This window comes from Manis javanica, chromosome 3 (assembly GCF_040802235.1).
Source record: "Manis javanica isolate MJ-LG chromosome 3, MJ_LKY, whole genome shotgun sequence".
In the NCBI taxonomy this organism is placed as follows: domain Eukaryota; kingdom Metazoa; phylum Chordata; class Mammalia; order Pholidota; family Manidae; genus Manis; species Manis javanica.
In genome coordinates, this window is record NC_133158.1 from 164,650,642 (window position 1) to 164,672,027 (window position 21,386).

At 38.7% G+C, this 21,386-nt stretch overlaps 2 protein-coding genes across 3 annotated transcripts in view; one reads left to right on the forward strand and one right to left on the reverse strand.

Moving 5' to 3' along the window:
* The window catches only part of LOC140848495 (1-phosphatidylinositol 4,5-bisphosphate phosphodiesterase eta-1-like), a 254,577-nt gene that overhangs the window by 66,045 nt on the left and 167,146 nt on the right, over positions 1-21,386 (forward strand). The window lies entirely within an intron of this gene.
* The window catches only part of LOC108407493 (ankyrin repeat domain-containing protein 26-like), a 129,762-nt gene that overhangs the window by 46,680 nt on the left and 61,696 nt on the right, over positions 1-21,386 (reverse strand). The window contains exons 39-48 of the mRNA XM_073232295.1: positions 20,061-20,094; positions 18,151-18,210; positions 17,133-17,196; positions 14,889-14,958; positions 14,669-14,781; positions 11,957-12,083; positions 11,523-11,584; positions 9,156-9,249; positions 6,706-6,734; positions 6,543-6,615 (exon numbers count right to left, since the gene is read on the reverse strand). Coding sequence (XP_073088396.1) covers positions 6,543-6,615; positions 6,706-6,734; positions 9,156-9,249; positions 11,523-11,584; positions 11,957-12,083; positions 14,669-14,781; positions 14,889-14,958; positions 17,133-17,196; positions 18,151-18,210; positions 20,061-20,094 — 726 coding nt within the window. The remainder of the gene's footprint in view (positions 1-6,542; positions 6,616-6,705; positions 6,735-9,155; positions 9,250-11,522; positions 11,585-11,956; positions 12,084-14,668; positions 14,782-14,888; positions 14,959-17,132; positions 17,197-18,150; positions 18,211-20,060; positions 20,095-21,386) is intronic.

Sequence of the window (21,386 nt, forward strand, 5' to 3'; positions counted from 1 at the left end):
TGGCTATTGTAAATAGTGCTGCGATAAACATAGGAGTGCATCTGTCTTTCTCAAACTTGATTGCTGCGTTCTTAGGGTAAATTCCTAGGAGTGGAATTCCTGGGTCAAATGGTAGGTCTGTTTTGAGCATTTTGATGCACCTCCATACTGCTTTCCACAATGGTTGAACTAATTTACATTCCCACCAGCAGTGTAGGAGGGTTCCCCTTTCTCCACAGCCTCGCCAACATTTGTTGTTGTTTGTCTTTTGGATGGCAGCTATCCTTACTGGTGTGAGGTGATACCTCATTGTAGTTTTAATTTGCATTTCTCTGATAATTAGCGATGTGGAGCATCTTTTCATGTGTCTCTTGGCCATCTGTATTTCTTTTTTAGAGAACTGTCTGTTCAGTTCCTCTGCCCATTTTTTAATTGGGTTATTTGTTTTTTGTTTGTTGAGGCGTGTGAGCTCTTTATATATTCTGGACGTCAAGCCTTTATCAGATCTGTCATTTTCAAATATATTCTCCCATACTGTAGGGTTCCTTTTTGTTCTATTGATGGTGTCTTTCGCTGTACAGAAGCTTTTCAGCTTAATGTAGTCCCACTTGCTCATTTTTGCTGTTGTTTTCCTTGCCCGGGGAGATATGTTCAAGAAGAGATCACTCATGTTTATGTCTAAGAGGTTTTTGCCTATGTTTTTTTCCAAGAGTTTAATGGTTTCGTGACTTACATTCAGGTCTTTGATCCATTTTGAGTTTACCTTTGTATATGGGGTTAGACAATGGTCCAGTTTCATTCTCCTACATGTAGCTGTCCAGTTTTGCCAGCACCATCTGTTGAAGAGACTGTCATTTTGCCATTGTATGTCCATGGCTCCTTTATCAAATATTAATTGACCATATATGTTTGGGTTAATTTCTGGGGTCTCTAATCTGTTCCACTGGTCTGTGGCTCTGTTCTTGTGCCAGTACCAAATTGTCTTGATTACTATGGCTTTGTAGTAGAGCTTGAAGTTGGGGAGTGAGATCCCCCCTACTTTATTCTTCTTTTTCAGGATTGCTTTGGCTATTCGGGGTCTTTGGTGTTTCCATATGAATTTTTGAATTATTTGTTCCAATTCATTGAAGAATGTTGCTGGTAATTTGAGAGGGATTGCATCAAATTTGTATATTGCTTTCGGCAGGATGGCCATTTTGACGATATTAATTCTTCCTAGCCATGAGCATGGGATGAGTTTCCATTTATTAGTGTCCCCTTTAATTTCTCTTAAGAGTGACTTGTAGTTTTCAGAGTATAAGTCTTTCACTTCCTTGGTTAGGTTTATTCCTAGGTATTTTATTCTTTTTGATGCAATGGTGAATGGAATTGTTTTCCTGATTTCTCTTTCTATTGATTCGTTGTTAGTGTATAGGAAAGCTACAGATTTCTGTGTGTTGATTTTGTATCCTGCAACTTTGCTGTATTCCGATATCAGTTCTAGTAGTTTTGGAGTGGAGTCTTTAGGGTTTTTTATGTACAGTATCATATCATCTGCAAATAGTGACAGTTTAACTTCTTCTTTACCAATCTGGATTCCTTGTATTTGTTTGTTTTGTCTGATTGCCGTGGCTAGGACCTCCAGTACTATGTTAAATAACAGTGGGGAGAGTGGGCATCCCTGTCTGGTTCCCGATCTCAGTGGAAATGCTTTCAGCTTCTCGCTGTTCAGTATAATGCTGGCTGTGGGTTTATCATATATGGCCTTTATTATGTTGAGGTACTTGCCCTCTATTCCCATTTTGCTGAGAGTTTTTATCATGAATGGATGTTGAATTTTGTCAAATGCTTTTTCAGCATCTATGGAGATGATCATGTGGTTTTTGTCTTTCTTTTTGTTGATGTGGTGGATGATGTTGATGGATTTTCGAATGTTGTACCATCCTTGCATCCCTGGGATGAACCCCACTTGGTCGTGGTGTATGATCCTTTTGATATACTGTTGAATTCTGTTTGCTAATATTTTATTGAGTATTTTTGCATCTACGTTCATCAGGGATATTGGTCTGTAATTTTCTTTTTTGGTGGGGTCTTTGCCTGGTTTTGGTATTAGGGTGATGTTGGCTTCATAGAATGAGTTTGGGAGTATTCCCTCTTCTTCTATTTTGTGGAACACTTTAAGGAGAATGGGTATTATGTCTTCTCTGTGTGTCTGATAAAATTCCGAGGTAAATCCGTCCGGCCCCGGGGTTTTGTTCTTGGGTAGTTTTTTGATTACTGTTTCAATTTCTTTGCTTGTAATTGGTTTGTTTAACTTTTGTGTTTCTTCCTTGGTCAGTCTTGGGAGGTTGTATTTTTCTAGGAAGTTGTCCATTTCTTCTAGGTTTTCCAGCTTGTTGGCATATAGGTTTTCATAGTAGTCTTTAATAATTCTTTGTATTTCTGTGGAGTCTGTCGTGATTTTTCCATTCTCATTTCTGATTATGTTGATTTGTGTTGACTCTCTTTTTCTCTTAATAAGTTGGGCTAGAGGCTTATCTATTTTGTTTATTTTCTCAAAGAACCAGCTCTTGGTTTCGTTGATTTTTGCTATTGTTTTATTCTTCTCAATTTTGTTTATTTCTTCTCTGATCTTTATTATGTCCCTCCTTCTGCTGACTTTAGGCCTCATTTGTTCTTCTTTTTCCAGTTTTAATAGTTGTGATGTTAGACTATTCATTTGGGATTGTTCTTCCTTCTTCAAGTGTGCCTGGATTGCTATATACTTTCCTCTTAAGACTGCTTTCGCTGCATCCCACAGAAGTTGGGGCTTAGTGTTGTTGTTGTCATTTGTTTCTATATATTCCTTGATCTCTATTTTGATTTGTTCATTGATCCATTGATTATTTAGTAGCATGTTGTTAAGCCTCCATGTGTTTGTGAGCCTTTTTGTTTTCTTTGTAGAATTTATTTCTACTTTCATACCTTTGTGGTCTGAAAAATTGGTTGGTAGAATTTCAATATTGTGGAATTTACTGAGGCTCTTTTTGTGAGCTAGTATGTGGTCTATTCTGGAGAATGTTCCATGTGCACTTGAGAAGAATGTATATCCTGTTGCTTTTGGATGTAAAGTTCTATAGATGTCTATTAGGTCCATCTGTTCTAGTGTGTTGTTCAGTGCCTGTGTGTCTTTACTTATTTTCTGCCCGGTGGATCTATCCTTTGGGGTGAGTGGTGTGTTGAAGTCTCCTACAATGAATGCATTGCAGTCTATTTCCCTCTTTAGTTCTGTTAGTATTTGCTTCACATATGCTGGTGCTCCTGTATTGGGTGCATATATATTTAGAATGGTTATATCCTCTTGTTGGACTAAGCCCTTTATCATTATGTAGTGGCCTTCTTTATCTCTTGTTACTTTCTTTGTTTTGAAGTCTATTTTGTCTGATATTAGTACTGCAACCCCTGCTTTCTTCTCACTGTTGTTTGCCTGAAATATGTTTTTCCATCCCTTGACTTTTAGTCTATGCTTATCTTTGGGTTTAAGGTGAGTTTCTTGTAAGCAGCATATAGATGGGTCTTGCTTTTTTATCCATTCTATTACTCTATGTCTTTTGATTGGTGCATTAAGTCCATTTACATTTAGGGTGACTATTGAGAGATATGTACTTATTGCCATTGCAGGCTTTAGATTCGTGGTTACCAAAGGTTCAAGGTTAGCTTCTTTAGTATCTTACTGCCTAACTTAGCTCGCTTATTGAGCTGTTATATACACTGTCTGGAGAGTCTTTTCTTCTCTCCCTTCTTATTCCTCCTCCTCCATTCTTCATATGTTGTGTGTTTTGTTCTGTGCTCTTTTTAGGGGTGCTCCCATCTAGAGCAGTCCCTGTAGGATGCCCTGTAGAGGTGGTTTGTGGGAAGCAAATTCCCTCAGCTTTTGCTTGTCTGGGAATTGTTTGATCCCACCGTCATATTTAAATGATAGTCGTGCTGGATACAGTATCCTTGGTTCAAGGCCCTTCTGTTTCATTGCATTAAGTATATCATGCCATTCTCTTCTGGCCTGTAGGGTTTCTGTTGAGAAGTCTGATGTTAGCCTGATTGGTTTTCCTTTATAGGTGACCTTTTTCTCTCTAGCTGCCTTTAAAACTCTTTCCTTGTCCTTGATCCTTGCCATTTTAATTATTATGTGTCTTGGTGTTGTCCTCCTTGGATCCTTTCTGTTGGGGGTTCTGTATAATTCCATGGTCTGTTCGATTATTTCCTCCCCCAGTTTGGGGAAGTTTTCAGCAATTATTTCTTCAAAGACACTTTCTATCCCTTTTCCTCTTTCTTCCTCTTCTGGTATCCCTATAATACGAATGTTTTTCCTTTTGTATTGGTCACATATTTCTCTTAGTGTTGTTTCATTCCTGGAGATCCTTTTATCTCTCTCTATGTCAGCTTCTATACGTTCCTGTTCTCTAGCTTCTATTCCTTCAATGGCCTCTTGCATCTTATCCATTCTGCTTATAAATCCTTCCAGGGATTGTTTCACTTCTGTGATCTCTTTCCTGACATCTGTGATCTCCTTCCGGACTTCATCCCACTGCTCTTGCATTTTTCTCTGCATCTCATCCCACTGCTCTTGCATTTTTCTCTGCATCTCATCCCATTGCTCTTGCATTTTTTTCTGCATCTCTGTCAGCATGTTCATGATTTTTATTTTGAATTCTTTTTCAGGAGGACTAGTTAGGTCTGTCTCCTTCTCAGGTGTTGTCTCTGTGATCTTTGTCTGCCTGTAGTTTTGCCTTTTCATGGTGATAGAGATAGTCTGCAGAGCTGGTACAAGTGACCGCTGGAAGAGCTTCCCTTCTTGTTGGTTTGTAGCCTTTTCCTGGGAGAATAGCGACCTCTAGTGGCTTGTGCTGGGCAGCTGTGCGCAGACAGGGCTTCTGCTTCCTGCCCAGTTGCTTTGGGGTTTATCTCCACTGTTGCTGTGGGCTTGGCCTGGCTGGGGCTGTTCCTCCAAAATGGTGGAGCCCCGTTAGAGGGGGAGCAGCCAGGAGACTATTTATCTCCGTAAGGGGCCTCTGTGCTCCCTGCTGCCCAGGGGGTTAGAGTGCCCAGAGATCCCCAGATTCCCTGCTTCTGGTCTAAGTGACCTGTCCTGCCCCTTTAAGATTTCCAAAAAGCACTCTCCAAACCAAAACAACAACAGCAACAATGAGAGAGGGAACAGAAAGGAAAAAAAAAAGAAAAAACACGCGATTTTTTTTTTTTTTTCCTCAGGTGCCGGTCCCAGGCACCCGCGCACTGGTCCTGCTGCCCTGTCTCCCTAGCACCAGGGTCCCTGTCCTTTCAAGGCTTCCAAAAAGCACCCACCCACCGGTCCCGCAGGGAAGGAACGCTCAATATTCTTGGTCCTCAGGCACTGGTCCCACGCACCCGCTCACCAGTCCCGCCGCCCTGCCTCCCTAGCACCGGGGTCCCTGTCCCTTCAAGGCTTCCAAAAAGCACTCGGTAAAAAGAGAGAAAAAAAAAGGGGAAAAACGCGCGATTTCTTCCGTCCTCAGGTGCTGGTCTCAGGCACCCACCCACCGGTCCCACAGGGAAAAATGCGGGATATTCTTTGTCCTCAGGTGCCGGTCCCAGGCACCCGCTCACCAGTCCCGCCGCCCTGCCTCCCTAGCACCGGGGTCCCTGTCCCTTTTAGGCTTCCAAAAAGCACTCGCAGAAAAGAGAAAAAAAAAAGGGGAAAAACGCGCGATTTCCTCTGTCCTCAAGTGCCGGTCTCAGGCACCCGCCCACCGGTCCCGCAGGGAAAAATGGGGGATATTCTTTGTCCTCAGGCGCCGGTCCCAGCCACCCGCTCACCAGTCCCGCCACCGTGCCTCCCTAGCACTGGGGTCCCCGTCCCTTCAAGGCTTCCAAAAAGCGCTTGCCAAAAAGAGAAAAAAAAAAAAAGGGGAAAAACGCGCGACCTCCTCCGTCCTCAGGCACCAGTCCCAGGCACCCGCCCCCAGGTCTCGCAGGGAGAAACGCGGGATATTCTTTGTCCTCCGGCGCCGTTCCCAGGCACCTCCTCACCGGTCCCGCCACCCTGCCTCCCCAGCAACGGGGGCCCGTCCCTCTAAGGCTTCCAAAAAGCGCTCGCCAAAAAAAAAAACTGCTCCGGTTTCTCTCCACCCGCCGGGAGCCGGGGGGAGGGGCGCTCGGGTCCCGCCGGGCTGGGGCTTGTATCTTACCCCCTTCACAAGGTGCTGGGTTCTTGCAGGTGTGGATGTGGTCTGGATGTTGTCCTGTGTCCTGTGGTCTCTATTTTAGGAAGATTTTTCTTTGTTATATTTTCATAGCTCTATGTGTTTTTGGGAGGAGATTTCCACTGCTCTACTCACGCCGCCATCTTGGCTCCCCTGAGTTAAAGCTTTTTTAAAAAAAAATCTTTTCAAATGTTTATAAGCCTTTTTTTTGGAAACATGGATACCAACAATAACATCTGACTTATTTATGTAAAATCATTTAACTAAATTTGCAAAAAAAGAAAAACTGAATTAGCAATAAGAACACTATATTTTATATATTCAGTATACTGCTTTCCAGAGTTAAACCCGCACTGCAAAATTTACCTGATGTGGATGTTTGTGTCATCTCTGCTCCTACTGTTTTATTATTGAGAGAGTCTTTCAATTTGATGACAGGCTGAATGGGTTTTGAAACAAAGTTAATAATAAGTAAGATTTCATACAATCTGTGGTTAATAAATCAAGATAAAAATATGTTAAGTTTTACCTCCAGGTGAGAATATTGTCCAAGAGAATCTAAAAAGCAACAGGGATATGTAATCAATGATACATACACAAGAAAGCCAACTATATATTCATGCAGTTATTACTAAGCTAAATCCCCACGCCTGGCTTTGAAAATTACATTAGGTTTTGGCACTTTGTCATTCTGAAGGGTTAGGACAGCAACAAGACAGAAATATTAATCCAGTATAAATGCTGAAGAGAAACAAAGGACTATGGTTTAACAAAGCATGCAGTTAAGATTTTGAAATTAAGATTGTGTTTCAGACGACTATAACTAAGACAGAAAAATGCACGTATGCGAATGTGAACACGCTCACTGATGGGAAGAAAAGTGATCGTTAGTCAGAGGAACAAATCACGACCCGGAGAGGAGAAAGGGAAAGCTGACGGTAGAATGCACCAGTGTGTCTCTAATGCGATACAGCAGAATCATTCACACCCGTATACTACAAGGATTTATCATGTTCTTCCATTTGTCCTGTGATCCAGGCAGTACACAGGTGTGATGGCAGTTCAAGGGAATGCCTTTCTCACCAGGGAATGGGTTATGAATTGATCGCATTGGATATACACTTGTAGAATGATAGTTTTAAAAAGTTTATTTTTTTTCATACCCAGGTGGGCTACTAATATGCCTACATTTCTGGCATCCTCTAGTTTAGCCATCTTTCTTAATCCACTCCTACAAGAAGGTACATAAGACATATCTAAGAGATAAGGTATAATGCATAATAAGTTTTCAATACTGAAATATGATTACTAAAAAGGAAAAAAATTTAATTACCACAGTATTGGATTTTTAAAATCTCTTATTTCAAAATCAGTGTAATATTTGTGGAAAGATCAGAATTTAAGCATTTAGGGAATTAACGCTGTCATTTCTCTTTTTCCCAAAATTTGGTTTGGTGTACAATGCGAGCCCTTAAAAATTTTTTTAATTATCCTTAAAAGAATAACAGCTAGTGCTTCCCTGTTCAAATCAATCTCATTTAAATAACAAAACCAATGCAACATCCATCTCTGATGCCTGCTGGTTACGAGGAGGAGAAACGGGTGCCTACGGTTTACCCTGATTTCAGCGCTCCCCTCCTCGCAGTATTCTCTGGAGCAGCAGTGATCTAATGTTTGGTTCCAGGGCAAACACACTGAGGCCATCTAAAGTGGTTTCTCTCAAGTTTCCTCAAAAAGTCCAAAATTTCCTCGCTAACACCTTTCTTTCCTCCCTCTTCCTTTCACCGTCCCCCTTCCGCTCCAAAAGTCATCTCTAGATCTACGGTCTTGACTCTTCCCCTCTGACATTCTTTTGGTTCTTCTTTCCTCCTCATTTAGGCACAGTATCTGCCACCTACAACACCTATTTCTTCGTCTCTTTGCTCCCCCCTAGCTATAAACATGCTCAGAAATCAAAGGAAAAAAAACAGTGCTTTTCCTTGACACTGTTAGGTCTTGAACGAGTCAATGGATTCCAGATGTCTCTGCAGGGAAGCCTGCACCCCAGCGGCTACAGAGCACATGGATCTGAGGGCCAGCAACACTGACATCTCCTGACAGCTTGTTAGAAATGTAGAATCCCAGACGTGCTGCTCGCAATGTGTGTTTTTTAACAAGGTCTCAGCTGATTCATTAAAATTTGAGAAACTGGTCCCTTTTGAACTTGACCTTCTGGAATCTAGCATCAAGTTCCTCACTATCACATCTCCAAAACTGGAAATTAAGTCATGAACTTTCTAACGGAATTTTCATCAGAAAAGCCTTTTTATAGCTTCCTTGCTCAAACTCTAACTGACCTGGCTCTCCTCTTCCTTCCAGCTCCCTCACTTTGACCCATATGATGCGCTCCTATGAAGCTGCAACATTTTACATGACATGGCATTCAAGTACATGCACTGACAGCTGACCACAAAGGTTTTACGTTCACCGATGTCAGGTAAACATAGCTCCGCATGATGAGGAGCCTCAGTCTTTATAGCCTCCCAGCAGTGAGGAGAACAGGAAGAGTGGGAACATTCTGCTATCTATCCTCTGAGAAGCTCTGATACTGGAAGCTCACTTGCTAGTATTCCCGTATTTCAAATGCTCTACTCTTCCCTTATTTTACCACCATCTCCACTGTATTTCTGCTTCTTTACTGTCTGTCCTCCCTTTACCCTCTCTGCCTTTCTCATTCTTCATTCCCTCTTCATCTTTTTTAGTTCCTGACTTTTCTTAGGTCTTACGAGTATATTGAAATGGAACCAAAAACTGAATGCTTTTAGTGTTAACAACTCTCAATCTCTTGCTGACACCTAATATATAACTTACCTCCTTTTCACATCTTTGTCCTTGCTATGTATTTAACAGGTGACTATCTTACGCTACTAGAACATTTAAATATTCATGTTTTATGTCAACATTCAGTCAAATGACTGCATTATAAAATACAGTTCTTACCTCCTACTTGTTCATTTAATAGGTTTTCTCCTCTTTGACCTGGAGAACCAGAAAAATGACCAGCATTCTTCTGTGGAAGACTCTCTGGGAGACTCTGTTAAAATTAATATCAATAATGAGTTGCACGAAGATTTCCCAATCCCATTCTTTCTAAGAGCATACCCTGATTTCCTACTTCACAAGCAATTAGACTTAAAAACAGAAGAAGCATGTATTAAAACCCAAAATACTTAAATAGGAAAACTTATTTATTCTCTCTAGATCAAGATTACCTTTTACCTTCACTTGGCTACTGACTGTAAAACTGAGCATGGAAGGCCAGAGTTAAGTATTTTCACAGACAAGAGCCTGACCCATGTGCACATTTCAGTAAGGAACTAACCAAACATCTAACCCTGCTTGGCTTTCCCCACCAAAGTAAGAGGACAGTTAATGAAATACTGATTTAAACAAACTCTTCAACAGGTATACTTGCTTTCAATTTAAAATTTTTCTAAAGAAAGAAATGATTTTTGGTGTTAAAATCAGATACTTGGCATGATAAAAAACCCTAGAGCATGTCATGTGGAATATAAACAGGTAACTGTAGAAGCTGCTTCATTTCAGTAAACAGGAGTTTGGAAGGATGCAACTATTATTTGATAAAAATTTTATTGAGAGGAAAAATGCTTGAACAAAGTGGAAAAGTAGTAAAGATTTTAAATTATGTTTACAGCAAAAAATTTTAGGAAAGTTTATTAAGGGAAGAACAACATTATCTATTAACCATCTAAACTGTGCCAGGAACTTTATTATGCACATTTACTTTACTACACACAACAACAATATGATGATGGTTACCCCACTTCCTGCTTCCTGGTCATTCCAAGATGCTAGAGTAAAATAAATGATCAGCAGGTGTGATCCGTCATTCTCTCTATCCAGAGTCCTTCTCTTAGACCTTCACATGACTGGCTCCTTCTCATCCTTCACGTGGCAGCATTTGACATACTCAGAGATCTTTCCTGACTACCTAAATTCCGCTGCCACGCCCATCCCCGTCCTAACGACAAACTCTCCCGATATTCTCTAACCTAACATTCTCCACTTCCTCTATATCAAGCACTTACAGTGACTTATAATAAATACACTTTACTGTTTCTACTACTATAGCCTAACCCTGTACAGAATCTAACTGTCCAGCATATAGTCAGTATTCAATAACCGAAATTTATTTAAAATTGAAACATTTAAAATAATCTCACTGAGAAGGCCATTAAGTGTATCTAGGGGGTATCCCCAATAATAATATACTGAAACTTCACATACACCAAATTAAAAATCCACAATTCCAACTCCTCCATTCTTTTTCTTGACACTACTGCCATTTTATTGTCCTTCACGTTTCAAAAGTGTCCTCAATATGGAGCAAGTCACTGAACACCACTGCCATCATTCCGTCATATGTGTCTAGAGCACCCTTTACACTTTACAAATGGTTTTCACATTTGTTTCCACATTTGTTCCTTACAAATACCTGAGAGGTAGGTATTGGTACCATTTTTATGAACGAGGTCACTGACAGTCAAACAGGTTAAACAAGTTTTTCCAAGATCCCGTATCTAGTTAAGTGACAGAACCAGGAGACTGGTATGTCTTTTGACATCACATACAGAGCTTGTACCATTATGCTGAGGTAGCCTTTATCTAAAATCAGTGCCTTATCTCCTTCCACAGTTGTTTCCTTGGAAGAAGTCACCATTACTTTACACTCACAATAGTATGAGTACGGCTGCCATAAAGCACTCAATGCACGCTCTTTTAACTATCCAGAATGGTTTTTACTCAGTAAAACACTGCTAAACCGAACTGTGGTTATTATGATGTCACATATTTATTGCCACTCCCCATGCTTTCCCTTCTCCTGAAAACTTCCTTGCAGAGTTACTTGATAACCCAAACATAATAATAGTTTCAAGTCCCAGGCACTAACTTTTCAAGTTCTAACTTGGAAGAAACTATGACCCAAACTGAACCTCATAAGGAGTTTTACACAGTCATAGATGCCATGAAATCGTATGTTTGGCCACAGGTTGACCTAGAATAGCAATTTAGTTTTTCAGGTGACATCAGAGCTGATCCCTTATGATTTTAAGCTTTAGTTTCTTGCACTATACTACACTGGTTTCATTAAATTGATCTTATAAATTAATAGAACTGTATTATGGAGTACTCAGCGCATAATTATATGTTAATTATAGGTTAAAAAATACAAGGAAATCATTTGTATGGACAAATGCAGAGGTGAGAAAGTGAAGTCAAAGCATTTCCTTTTATGTTAAACATCAGTTAATGCTTATATTTTAAAAAAAAGAAAGAATATAGTACCTCGGAATCCCATGGTGATTCTGCGTCTTCCTCTTCTTCTAATCCCAATGCTGACATCTCATCTATAAAAGGTAGTTGCAGATACACTAATGAGAATAATTACCGCCATGAATTTGAAATACACATACAAATATATCTCCATTCATGAGTACCTCAATAAAATAAAAGTAATCGCACAAAGGAATTTCAGAGATGAAGCATTTGGGGGAAGAAAAAGGTAGTAGCTGGGATACTCATGAAGACAGCAAAAAAAAAAAACCATTCTTCGACATAAGGGATGTCAGATTTGGACATCAAAACTGATCCCTTATAAATTTAAACATTAGTTTCTTGCAGCATTCTACGCTTGTTTCATAAAGTTAATCTTACAAATTCTAGATGTTTTCATACTAGCATTTAGGCATAGAAAAAATTTCAGATATTCACTAACTTACCGCCTCTATTACTTTTGTGTGCTTCACGAGAAGTCAAATTGTCATTATTTATTTTTTCTTTTTGAACTCTTTCAATGGTATTACTACAGCTTTCTTCTTTTCCAACCACTGTCTGCACTGGTCCTTTCTGTAAAAACAAATTGAAACACAAACCCAGTTTCAGAAAACACCATATTCATTCACTTGCTCACTCTTGGTTAGGAAGACTACAACTCTATACCTATCAGATCATAGGCATTATCCCGGGAGAAGCTGGAAACACAAATCAAAGACAGCTCTGCCTACGTTCCAGCAGGGGTAGAGAGAACATGAAAACAAGCATCATCCATTAGTTCTGCAACGGAAGTGCACTGCATAAAGGGCAGTCAGGCAAACAAGACCAAAAAAGAGAACAGTCAGTGTATCTGGGAAGCTCGGAAGATGCTGATCAAAAAAAGGGCTGTATCTTATAACCCCAGGGGTGAAGACTAAATTATATGGGATACTGTTGAACCACTGTGTTGTATATTTGAAGCCAATGCAGGATGGAGTATCAATGATACTGCAATAGAAAAGGAAAACAGAAAAGAAAAAGAGGGGCTATATCTTGAAAGATAAAGTTCAGAGGGAGGCTGTGAAGGTCCATCTAGGAAGGGCAGAATGAGCAAAAGGATGAGAGGTGAAATGACACAGTAAGTGAAGGTACCAAAGTAACGGAAGGAGAAAACTGGAGCAATCGGGGCCAAGCCAAATCAGGCAAACGCCAATGCAAGGCGATGAACTTTCTCCTTCGGGTAATGGGGATCCACGAGGTAAGCAGAGGGGCGACACTGTCACTAACGTTTTCGGAAAGGTCACTAGTAGCAATGTAAAAATGAACCTAGCGGGGAACTACACTAGAAAAGAGCGTTTAAAAATTACAGGTGAGAAAGTGAATTACGGTCAGCAGATAGGAAAGACTGAACTTGGTGATGACTGGATGTGGTGATGGCAGGGAGGCCTGGAGGCCAGGATTTTTCCCGCTTCAGTGTTTCGGTGGTGCTGTTACTAGGATAAGGGGACTGGGGCACGGAGCAGAGGACCAAGGGTCAGGAACGGGTCAGGGACACGGTCTTTCATTTGGGACCCATCAAATTTGAGGCAGCCGGAGGACTGGGAGGAAAGATTTGGATAAATACATTTGGAGTAAAAATCAGAAAACTTACTCAGGAGAAGTATATTACGTTAGAAGATAAATATTTGAAAAATACACTAAACTGATACAATTAAGTAATGCAAACCTACACAGACCTCTGAAATTTTGAAAATAAAAAAAGAGAACAGAAGAATCATGGCACTCAAATTTTCTATTATGTATTTCAGCATCTGCTTCAAGGATTAAAAATAAACTCCTTTATGAATGCACGCAAACAGTTATTTCTGGGATATTATGGTAATATTAGCATTTTTATGTTAATGAAAAGATTTAATTGTAAAACACCAATTCAAGATGATACAGAATTCATCTATGATTATCAGGCAGGACCCAGTATTCACAAGGAGAGAAGAAAGGAGTAACTAAAGAAATCAAGTCACCACGATTTCTGAATTTGAGATATGACAACATTTATGCTAGGTTTAACAACTCTGAATTCTAAAGTTAATAACATTTCCTGAGAATAATATGAAATGTACCCATTGCTGGAGATGTTTTAAAAGGTAAAAGTCATTTTCCAGAAATAATTTTGTGCATTCTGTTGACAATCTCTCCTTATGAGTCTATGACAACAAGTAGTTTATATGAGAAAAATGAGAAACTGTGACTTTATTAATTTGTTGTATCCCTATGTGCCTATTGCATACAGATTCTATTAGGAAAAGATAAATCAGAATTTCCCCAGAAAAAAATAATTTGTATGTATATATATATATATTTAAGAGTGTTGCAGGTTAAAATTTAATTTCTCATTTAATGGATGGAGATGAAGAACCTCACTTAAATAGTCCAAAACTTTAATTTTAACTAATGAGAAGAGTTGATAAATGCTCATTAATTTCCTCTCTTTCTTTATTCTCAAAATGATCTAAAATACCTACCAGGATTCAACCAAACAGTAACATGTATAATTAAGTAAGTTAAGTTAGAAACAGAAGGGCCAATGAGTCATAATTCATAATAAACCTGATAAAGCCTAAAACAGATGTCACTTTGCATTACCTATGAACAGACTGTGCCAGATTAAATATATCACTTTATTGAGCTTGAAAGTGAGGATTAAATTTTTATTCAGTTCTTCGTAAACACCTGAACAGTTCTTTCATTACCTGGTTTTCTTACTGTACACTCCAAAGAATTTCTACCATATTTTATAACATAGAGGTCCTGTTCTCACTTATTTTCTGTTGTGTTTTTATAGTCTCTCTCATTTGACTCTTTACTCAATCTTTATATTCATCTCACCCTTCTTAAATGAATTTGGCCCCTTCTTCCCACCCTCGTCTTCCTAGTCACCTAGCTTTTCTTCCTCACTGCTGTCTGATTCCTTCCCTCCATCACGGCAGACCTCAGGATTGCCGACTCCCACCAAGTTGTATAAATCTCAATCCTGTACAGATTTCTCTCTTGCTTTCACAGCTTTATACCATGATCTGGAGGACTTCCCTTTCTTTCTAGGATCCTTTTCATCACCAAAAGCATCAGGACGATGGCATGTGAAAAAGCATGGGGGAAAAGCTGAAAACAAAACAACTCACCTTTGTAAGACCAAGGCCTGCTGAAGACTTGAGAGAAGGTTTCACAACAGATTTCTCATGAGAAAAGCCCTGGCTGTTGGCTCTTTCACCTGGCCTCACAATGTGACATTTTGCTTTGATTACAGTGAAAAACAAATTAAGAGTACATGAAAATACCTGAAATTTCAAATCGGTGAATAACCCAGAATAACCCAAGAATGGACAGTCTCAAATAGCTTACTTTCTTTTTCCTCCTTCTTGGGTTGCAGAAAAGCATCCATTAGCTTTTTTAAGTTTGGTTTCTGCATGTTCTAGAAAAAAAGTAATAGCTTTAAGAATCACAAGCACCAAATTTGACAAAATACGTGTAATAGTCACCATTTACTAGTTGATCTAACATAGAGACCTCGGGCTTTGAAATCATTCAAATGTAGACACAAATCTCAGTTCTGCCATTTACTCTCCTACGTCTTCTCAGGGGCGAGGATTGTGAGAGATGATATATGTGGCCCCAAAATATTACTATCCTTACTGCTAATTGATTATTATACAAAAAAATACTACGATATCTACTAGATTGTTTTCTTTACCAGAACCACCAAAACAAAAATTTATACCTCAGTAGTTTAAAGTATTATTGGAAAAAGAAATATTAAGAATTATCAATTTTTGTTGCATTTTTACATGTGTTTGCCATGATTTATATTTGCATAAATTGTCTTGTAGGGGGAATTGAAGTTCAGTGTTTAGAAGTCTCTTATTTAGATGAACTGGAATTGCAAACTGTTTAAGTTGCTTCTCCTCTGGAGGCTTTTGCTCATAGTATATCCATAAATACACTATGTATATACATTGATAAATACTGGAATACATATTTTTTCTACATACCTCACTGTATGTAATGTATGAAAAATACAGCCTTTTGTTCATACTGTATCCCTAACCATACTGATTTGTATTATTCGACAATTATTTGTTTATAACTACTACTGTAATAAGGAGTTAATTTTGTCACTGTAAAATAAGTCATCCAGTTAGCTGAATGTGGTCATCTACCACTACCTAAAAAAGCTGTAAATTACTGTGAAAGAGGGAAAAAGATAGAAAAAGACATGTCCCAAACACACCAACTTTCCACTTGTTGAAAAAATTGATACTCAGAATTCTGAGGAAAAATACATAGCTTTAAAGGGTGTATCTATTGGAAAAGCTATATCTAATGAGATGGGCCTAAAAAAGGTTGAAAATTTTTAAGATGAAATTGTAAGCTCACAACTGGAGGCTGCTAAAAAACACACTGTCATCTTTCTTATCATCACATATTTCTAACATACTTCCTCCTTATTTATGATGCACTTTTTCAACAAAACTCAATTGAACGTACACATCCTAAATATTAAAAGGGAATATATAGGCCATATATTGAGGAATATAAACAGGTTTAATGAGGATTATGCATATTCTCTTACTTGTAATGTTCTATTACACAGAATTCCATTTATCATTTAGTCACACTGAAAAAATGTGAAACTGCTTCTTCCATGCCAGACCTTATTCTAGGTGACCCACGAGGTACGCAATTATGTTTCGTAACCTCCAGTAGTGAGGCAGGGGTGTTAAAATGAATACTGAAATAACTATAACTTAAAAAATCTCTTAAGTATGGAATTTTAGAATGTGATACAAAGATGCTGAATAGGTATTTTTTGTAAGTATAAAACAAAAATTTGAGCAAACTGCATGTTTTCCCATATGGCTAGTAGGAGTCCCTGTTTTTAGAGCTGGTTGTTACTTTAGGCAAAACATTTATCCCTAAATTACATCAAGAGTTTAAAATTTACTCTTAAAGAAATGATTTAGAAAACAGTTGAATCCCATTGTAATATTAATTTCGAAAGAGGGCATTGAAATATGTAAATTTCCACAATTTTTAATATTATTTTAGTCCAAATGCAGAATCAAGGATAGGAATAGAAAAAAAATCTCTCCTAACAGGTGTATGATACCAAAATAAAAAGTGTCCCCCCCCCAAAAAAACACCTCTATGATATATGCTATATAGTTTTTGAAATAAAAGGCACCAAGAAGAATCCATGATTATTAAAATAAGTAAATCGATCCATTACAGAGTTCCTTTATGCATGAGTATTACATAAGTGATATCGGTATGATTTCAAAATCACAGTAACGGTCCTTATTCTTGGCCAAATTTCCTATTTTCCCCACTGTAGGAACGCTCGTCCCAATAGAATTCTCCTGTCACTATGCATGTCCCAGCCATTTTTCTCCTCAGCTCTTATCTACAGTATTTACCAAAGTAAAAAAAAAAATTTGACTAGTAGTATTTCTATAAAGTGGTTTGCTCTGACAAACTTTCCATTACAAACACAGAATTATGATTGACAGACCAGTGCTATATTTAGGAGTAAAAACTAGAAAAATCTGAATACAGAGCATGATAATTAATTTGACGAGAGCATTGTACCTTTTCATCAAAATCAAAGTCTTCATCAGCGGACTCAGGAAAGGAATCATCAATGCCAGATATCCTGTAAAGATGTGCGGCAAACAAATGTAACAAAAGAGTGAGTTAATTTCTTAAAAAACAAAAAAAAAACAGTGAAGACACACGAGTGTCTATTGACTGAGGATTTTTGATATATCTAACCGATTTGGCCTTGGTTTTCATAAAACCTTTAAATAACTTTCTTGACTATAGCTTAAAGTTAATAAATAATATAACTATTTTAATACTGATATGAAAAACATTTACCAAATATATTAAACTCTAAAAGAGTATTTTGGCTAATAACACAGAGCTAATATCAAAATGTTAATTAGTCCATAATTAGTCCAAATCTGTAAGTTCTACAAACTTTTTAGTGGGTTAAAAATTAGAGAAGGAAAATAGTAAGATAGTAAGGTGGACCCGTCATGAAGTGAGGGCACTACGGCTCAGTAAATGACTCAGAGTTAGCTGGCCATACGGATGTATCTTGCACGCAGAAGGCCTAGCTCTGTAACCAACAGCTACTTGTTCTTGGATAAGCTGCTTCTCTTCAATTCAAAGTCTTGCTCTAGAAAGTAGGGATCCTGCCACCTTATTTTACAAGGTTGCTAGGAGGGTTTCAGGAGTTACTGTATCCCCAAAATGCTCAGAGAAACACCTGTGCAATGGAATGATTTGTTCTTTAACTTGAAATTATTTTGGAATAGTAAATAAAACCCAATGTGAGTTTTCACAGGTTCTGACAGATTAGTTGCTGTGTTCTGAAAATGTTTACTATTTCTGGTTGTCAGCTGTTCTTTCTTCGTGGGAATTCACGGCATCTCAGCTATTATAAAGTTATTTATCAATATATTATCTCATCACATTAGATGCAATGTCCCCTATCACTGTAGCTAATCACGCCAAGGGTAGAACTCTGTTCCAAGTCAAAACCTGGCTTCAACTGCTACTACTCCTTCTCCATCTACTCAAACTCTGAACCAGCAGATCTTACTTGAATGATGCTTCATCTCCATGTTTGTCTTCAGTTGACTTGGAAGACTGACCCCCACTCCTGTATGTGTAACAAAGATGAGTGAGTTTGTTTGTTTAAAAAAAAAAAAAAAAGAATGAAGAGTCGGCTATTAAATGAAGTTTTTTGATATAATTAAAATTTGGTCTCTGTTTTCAAAATGGCTTTAAATGACTCCATTATCTTTCAGGATAAACCCCCAAATATGCTAGTTCCCTCAATGAAACAAACTAAAGAGCGGCCACCTGCTCAGGACTCCCTTGAGCTCGCGATTCAAAACACCTTTCTGGACAACTCCCAACACCCCATGTCCCTCGTTCCTGTAATTTATCTTGATCTAACTCGTCATAAACCACAGAAACTCTGATCTTTTTTCTAAAATCTTATTTCTGTCCAACCCAGTGCGGTCCTCTGGAAACCTGATCTCTCCTAGAAATTCATTCTTATCTCTTTCATTGTGTTCACTAGACCCACTCCCCACCTTTCTATTATGAAAAAACACACCTACAGGATGATTTAAAAAAAAGGAAGAAACCTGAATTTAATCCTCATCTTGGCACTTACCATATCCAATCAACTAACTACTTTACTCTTTGGGTTTAAAAGTCTCCATTTGAACAACCACTTGGCCAGGATGTTAAACACAGGCTGAAGTTCTGGAGGGTATTTTGATTAACTCATCTCTGAGAATCCTTACAATCCCGAAATTCTTTGAGCTTTTGATGTTGTCTACAGAAATGTGGAGAATACTCAGTGGACAGAAGTGGGAAAACTAACAGAACAAAAGAAACACCATGAAAAGCAGAGGAGTATAAAAAAAATCCAGAAAAGATTATAGTAATGTCATGGAAGAAAAGTATGTCCAAAGAAAGATGGAAGGAAAGAAGGAAAGCGCATGGGAAATGAAAAAGGGAAAGGGGAAAGGAAAGGAGGAAAGGAAGAAAGGAGGGAACGAAGGATGAATTTTCACAAACCAGACAGACAAGGGTTAATGGGAAGGGAAACCAGACTGACAAGTCAGCATGTACAGAAATCTTTCATAAACAGTTTACAAATAGACACTGAATTTCACCAACATAACATGGTCTACTCACAGATATTCTTTACTTACAGAAAAATAATTCATCTCAAGGAGAGTAGATATCACTACATCCAAGGATACATGCCTGATTAGACCTTGCTAATATAAATCCTATGGTTCTGTGGCCACAGCCAACTGAGATCTGCCCTAAAACTCTGATGCTAGTAAAAACAAGGTACTAGTTACCACTGCAACTGTCAAATATGTTAGGACAAATGCTTGGACTAACCGGGCTTCATAAGAAAACTACATCGGAGTTAACACTTAGCTGAATTTGACTTTATCACACGGTCCACTTGGTCCTATCAATCTATACTGAGAAAAGCGAATGGACTGGGAGCCGGGCCGACTGACAGTCAAATCGTGGGTCAGCTCCTGCTAACTGTGGAATCATGGGTCAATCAACCCACCCACCTGAACCACAGTTGCCTAATTAACAAACACTAGGCTATCACAGCACAGCGACTTTGCAAAGCTACTGCAATTAGATAACAAGTGTTAAGCACTTTAATAGTCCCCCCATCTAACTTGTCATAAACCCCAAAAACTCTGACCTTTTTTCTAAAACCCTTATTTCTATCCAACCCAGTGCGGTCCTCTGGAAACCTGATCTCTACTAGAAATTCATTCTTATCTCTTTCATTGCATTCACTAAACCCACTACCCACCTTTCTACTATGAAAACACACACCCACAGGATGATAAAAAAGGAAGAAACCTGAATTTAAACTATTACACATTCAACACGTTATTTATCTGCATTCCTTCAGTTAACATACAGTTTTTTTTAAAAAAAAACGTAAGAACCTACTTCTTTAAAGAGTCCTCTTCAGAATGCTTCTTCCCTAATAGAGAAAAAATAAAATTCACCTTATATGTATTTAAAAGTGTAAAACTGATGCTTTGTTAAAAAGTGTCCATCTGGGACCACACCTGGAGACTATAGTGGAATGAATATTAATTATGCTATTGGTAGGCAATCGATGTATTAACAACAATTACTTCCCCTCCTGTGTATTTATCAAAATGTGAAAACTACAACTGCTATTCACAGTGACCATAATCCGACCCAATCCCGATCAGACTGACAGAAAATAGTATCAGTAGAAGAATCAGGATCATAAACTGACAATGTCAAACTTAAATAGCATAACTTTTCTGGACACTCACCACTAGGTGCAGGGAGAGGAGAATATGCTTACAACTTACACTTACAACGTAACACAACACAACTTCCCCAGCTCTTCGGTTGAGACTGCTCAGTTCAGAACAAAACCCGACCACAAGGGAGCTGGGTCTACAGGTGCTGTACTTTGCAGCATGGCAAAACACAGGACACGCGACTCCCTCCGGCCCTATTTCCAGTTACAAGAGAAGCGTGACAGACTTTGTCATTCCGGTGTTATAAAGTAACACGTCTTCAGACTGTCTCCTTCCGTTTCTACAGAGTCTATCTGGACCCACCTGCTCTGCTGCTCATCTCTAGCCACAACTCAGTCTTCTTACCGACTCCCCCCTGCCCACCCCATCCCTTCAATGTTGCTGTTCCAACAGCGTTGCCACTGGCCTCTCATTCTACATGTTCTCCAACACAAACAAGCTCATCGGGATATATGAGTTTGTCTAATAATTATAATCAGATTATTTCCAGTCTGCATCTCCAACCCTGGAGCTCTCTAGCCACAAACTCCTATTATTCAATTATCCAATTACTGAAAATGTCAAACACGGATATTCCATCAAACTTAACACGTACAGAAAAAAAAAAGGGAGGGTCTTTCTGTTGACCCACTGCCTTCGCTGTTCATTCCTCATGTCCAATCTGCATGCTCCCCAAACCTGGAAAGCTAGGAGCCAATTTACATCTCTCTCTTCCCTAACTTTTCACATTCAATTACCATTCAATCTTACTAACCACACCTCTTTTGTGCCCCTGGTTTATCTCCCTCCACTGTTGCCCCTATAGTCAAACATGGACTCTTAATTAATGGTTTCACAACAACAACAACAACAACAAAAAAAAAAACAAGAAAGCGACAAACTACTATTTTTTTTCTGCTTAAAGGAATAAAATTTTTAAGGAACAGAAATGAAAAAGACATAAGGCCTAGAAAAAGAACCACATTTGAAGTTGAAC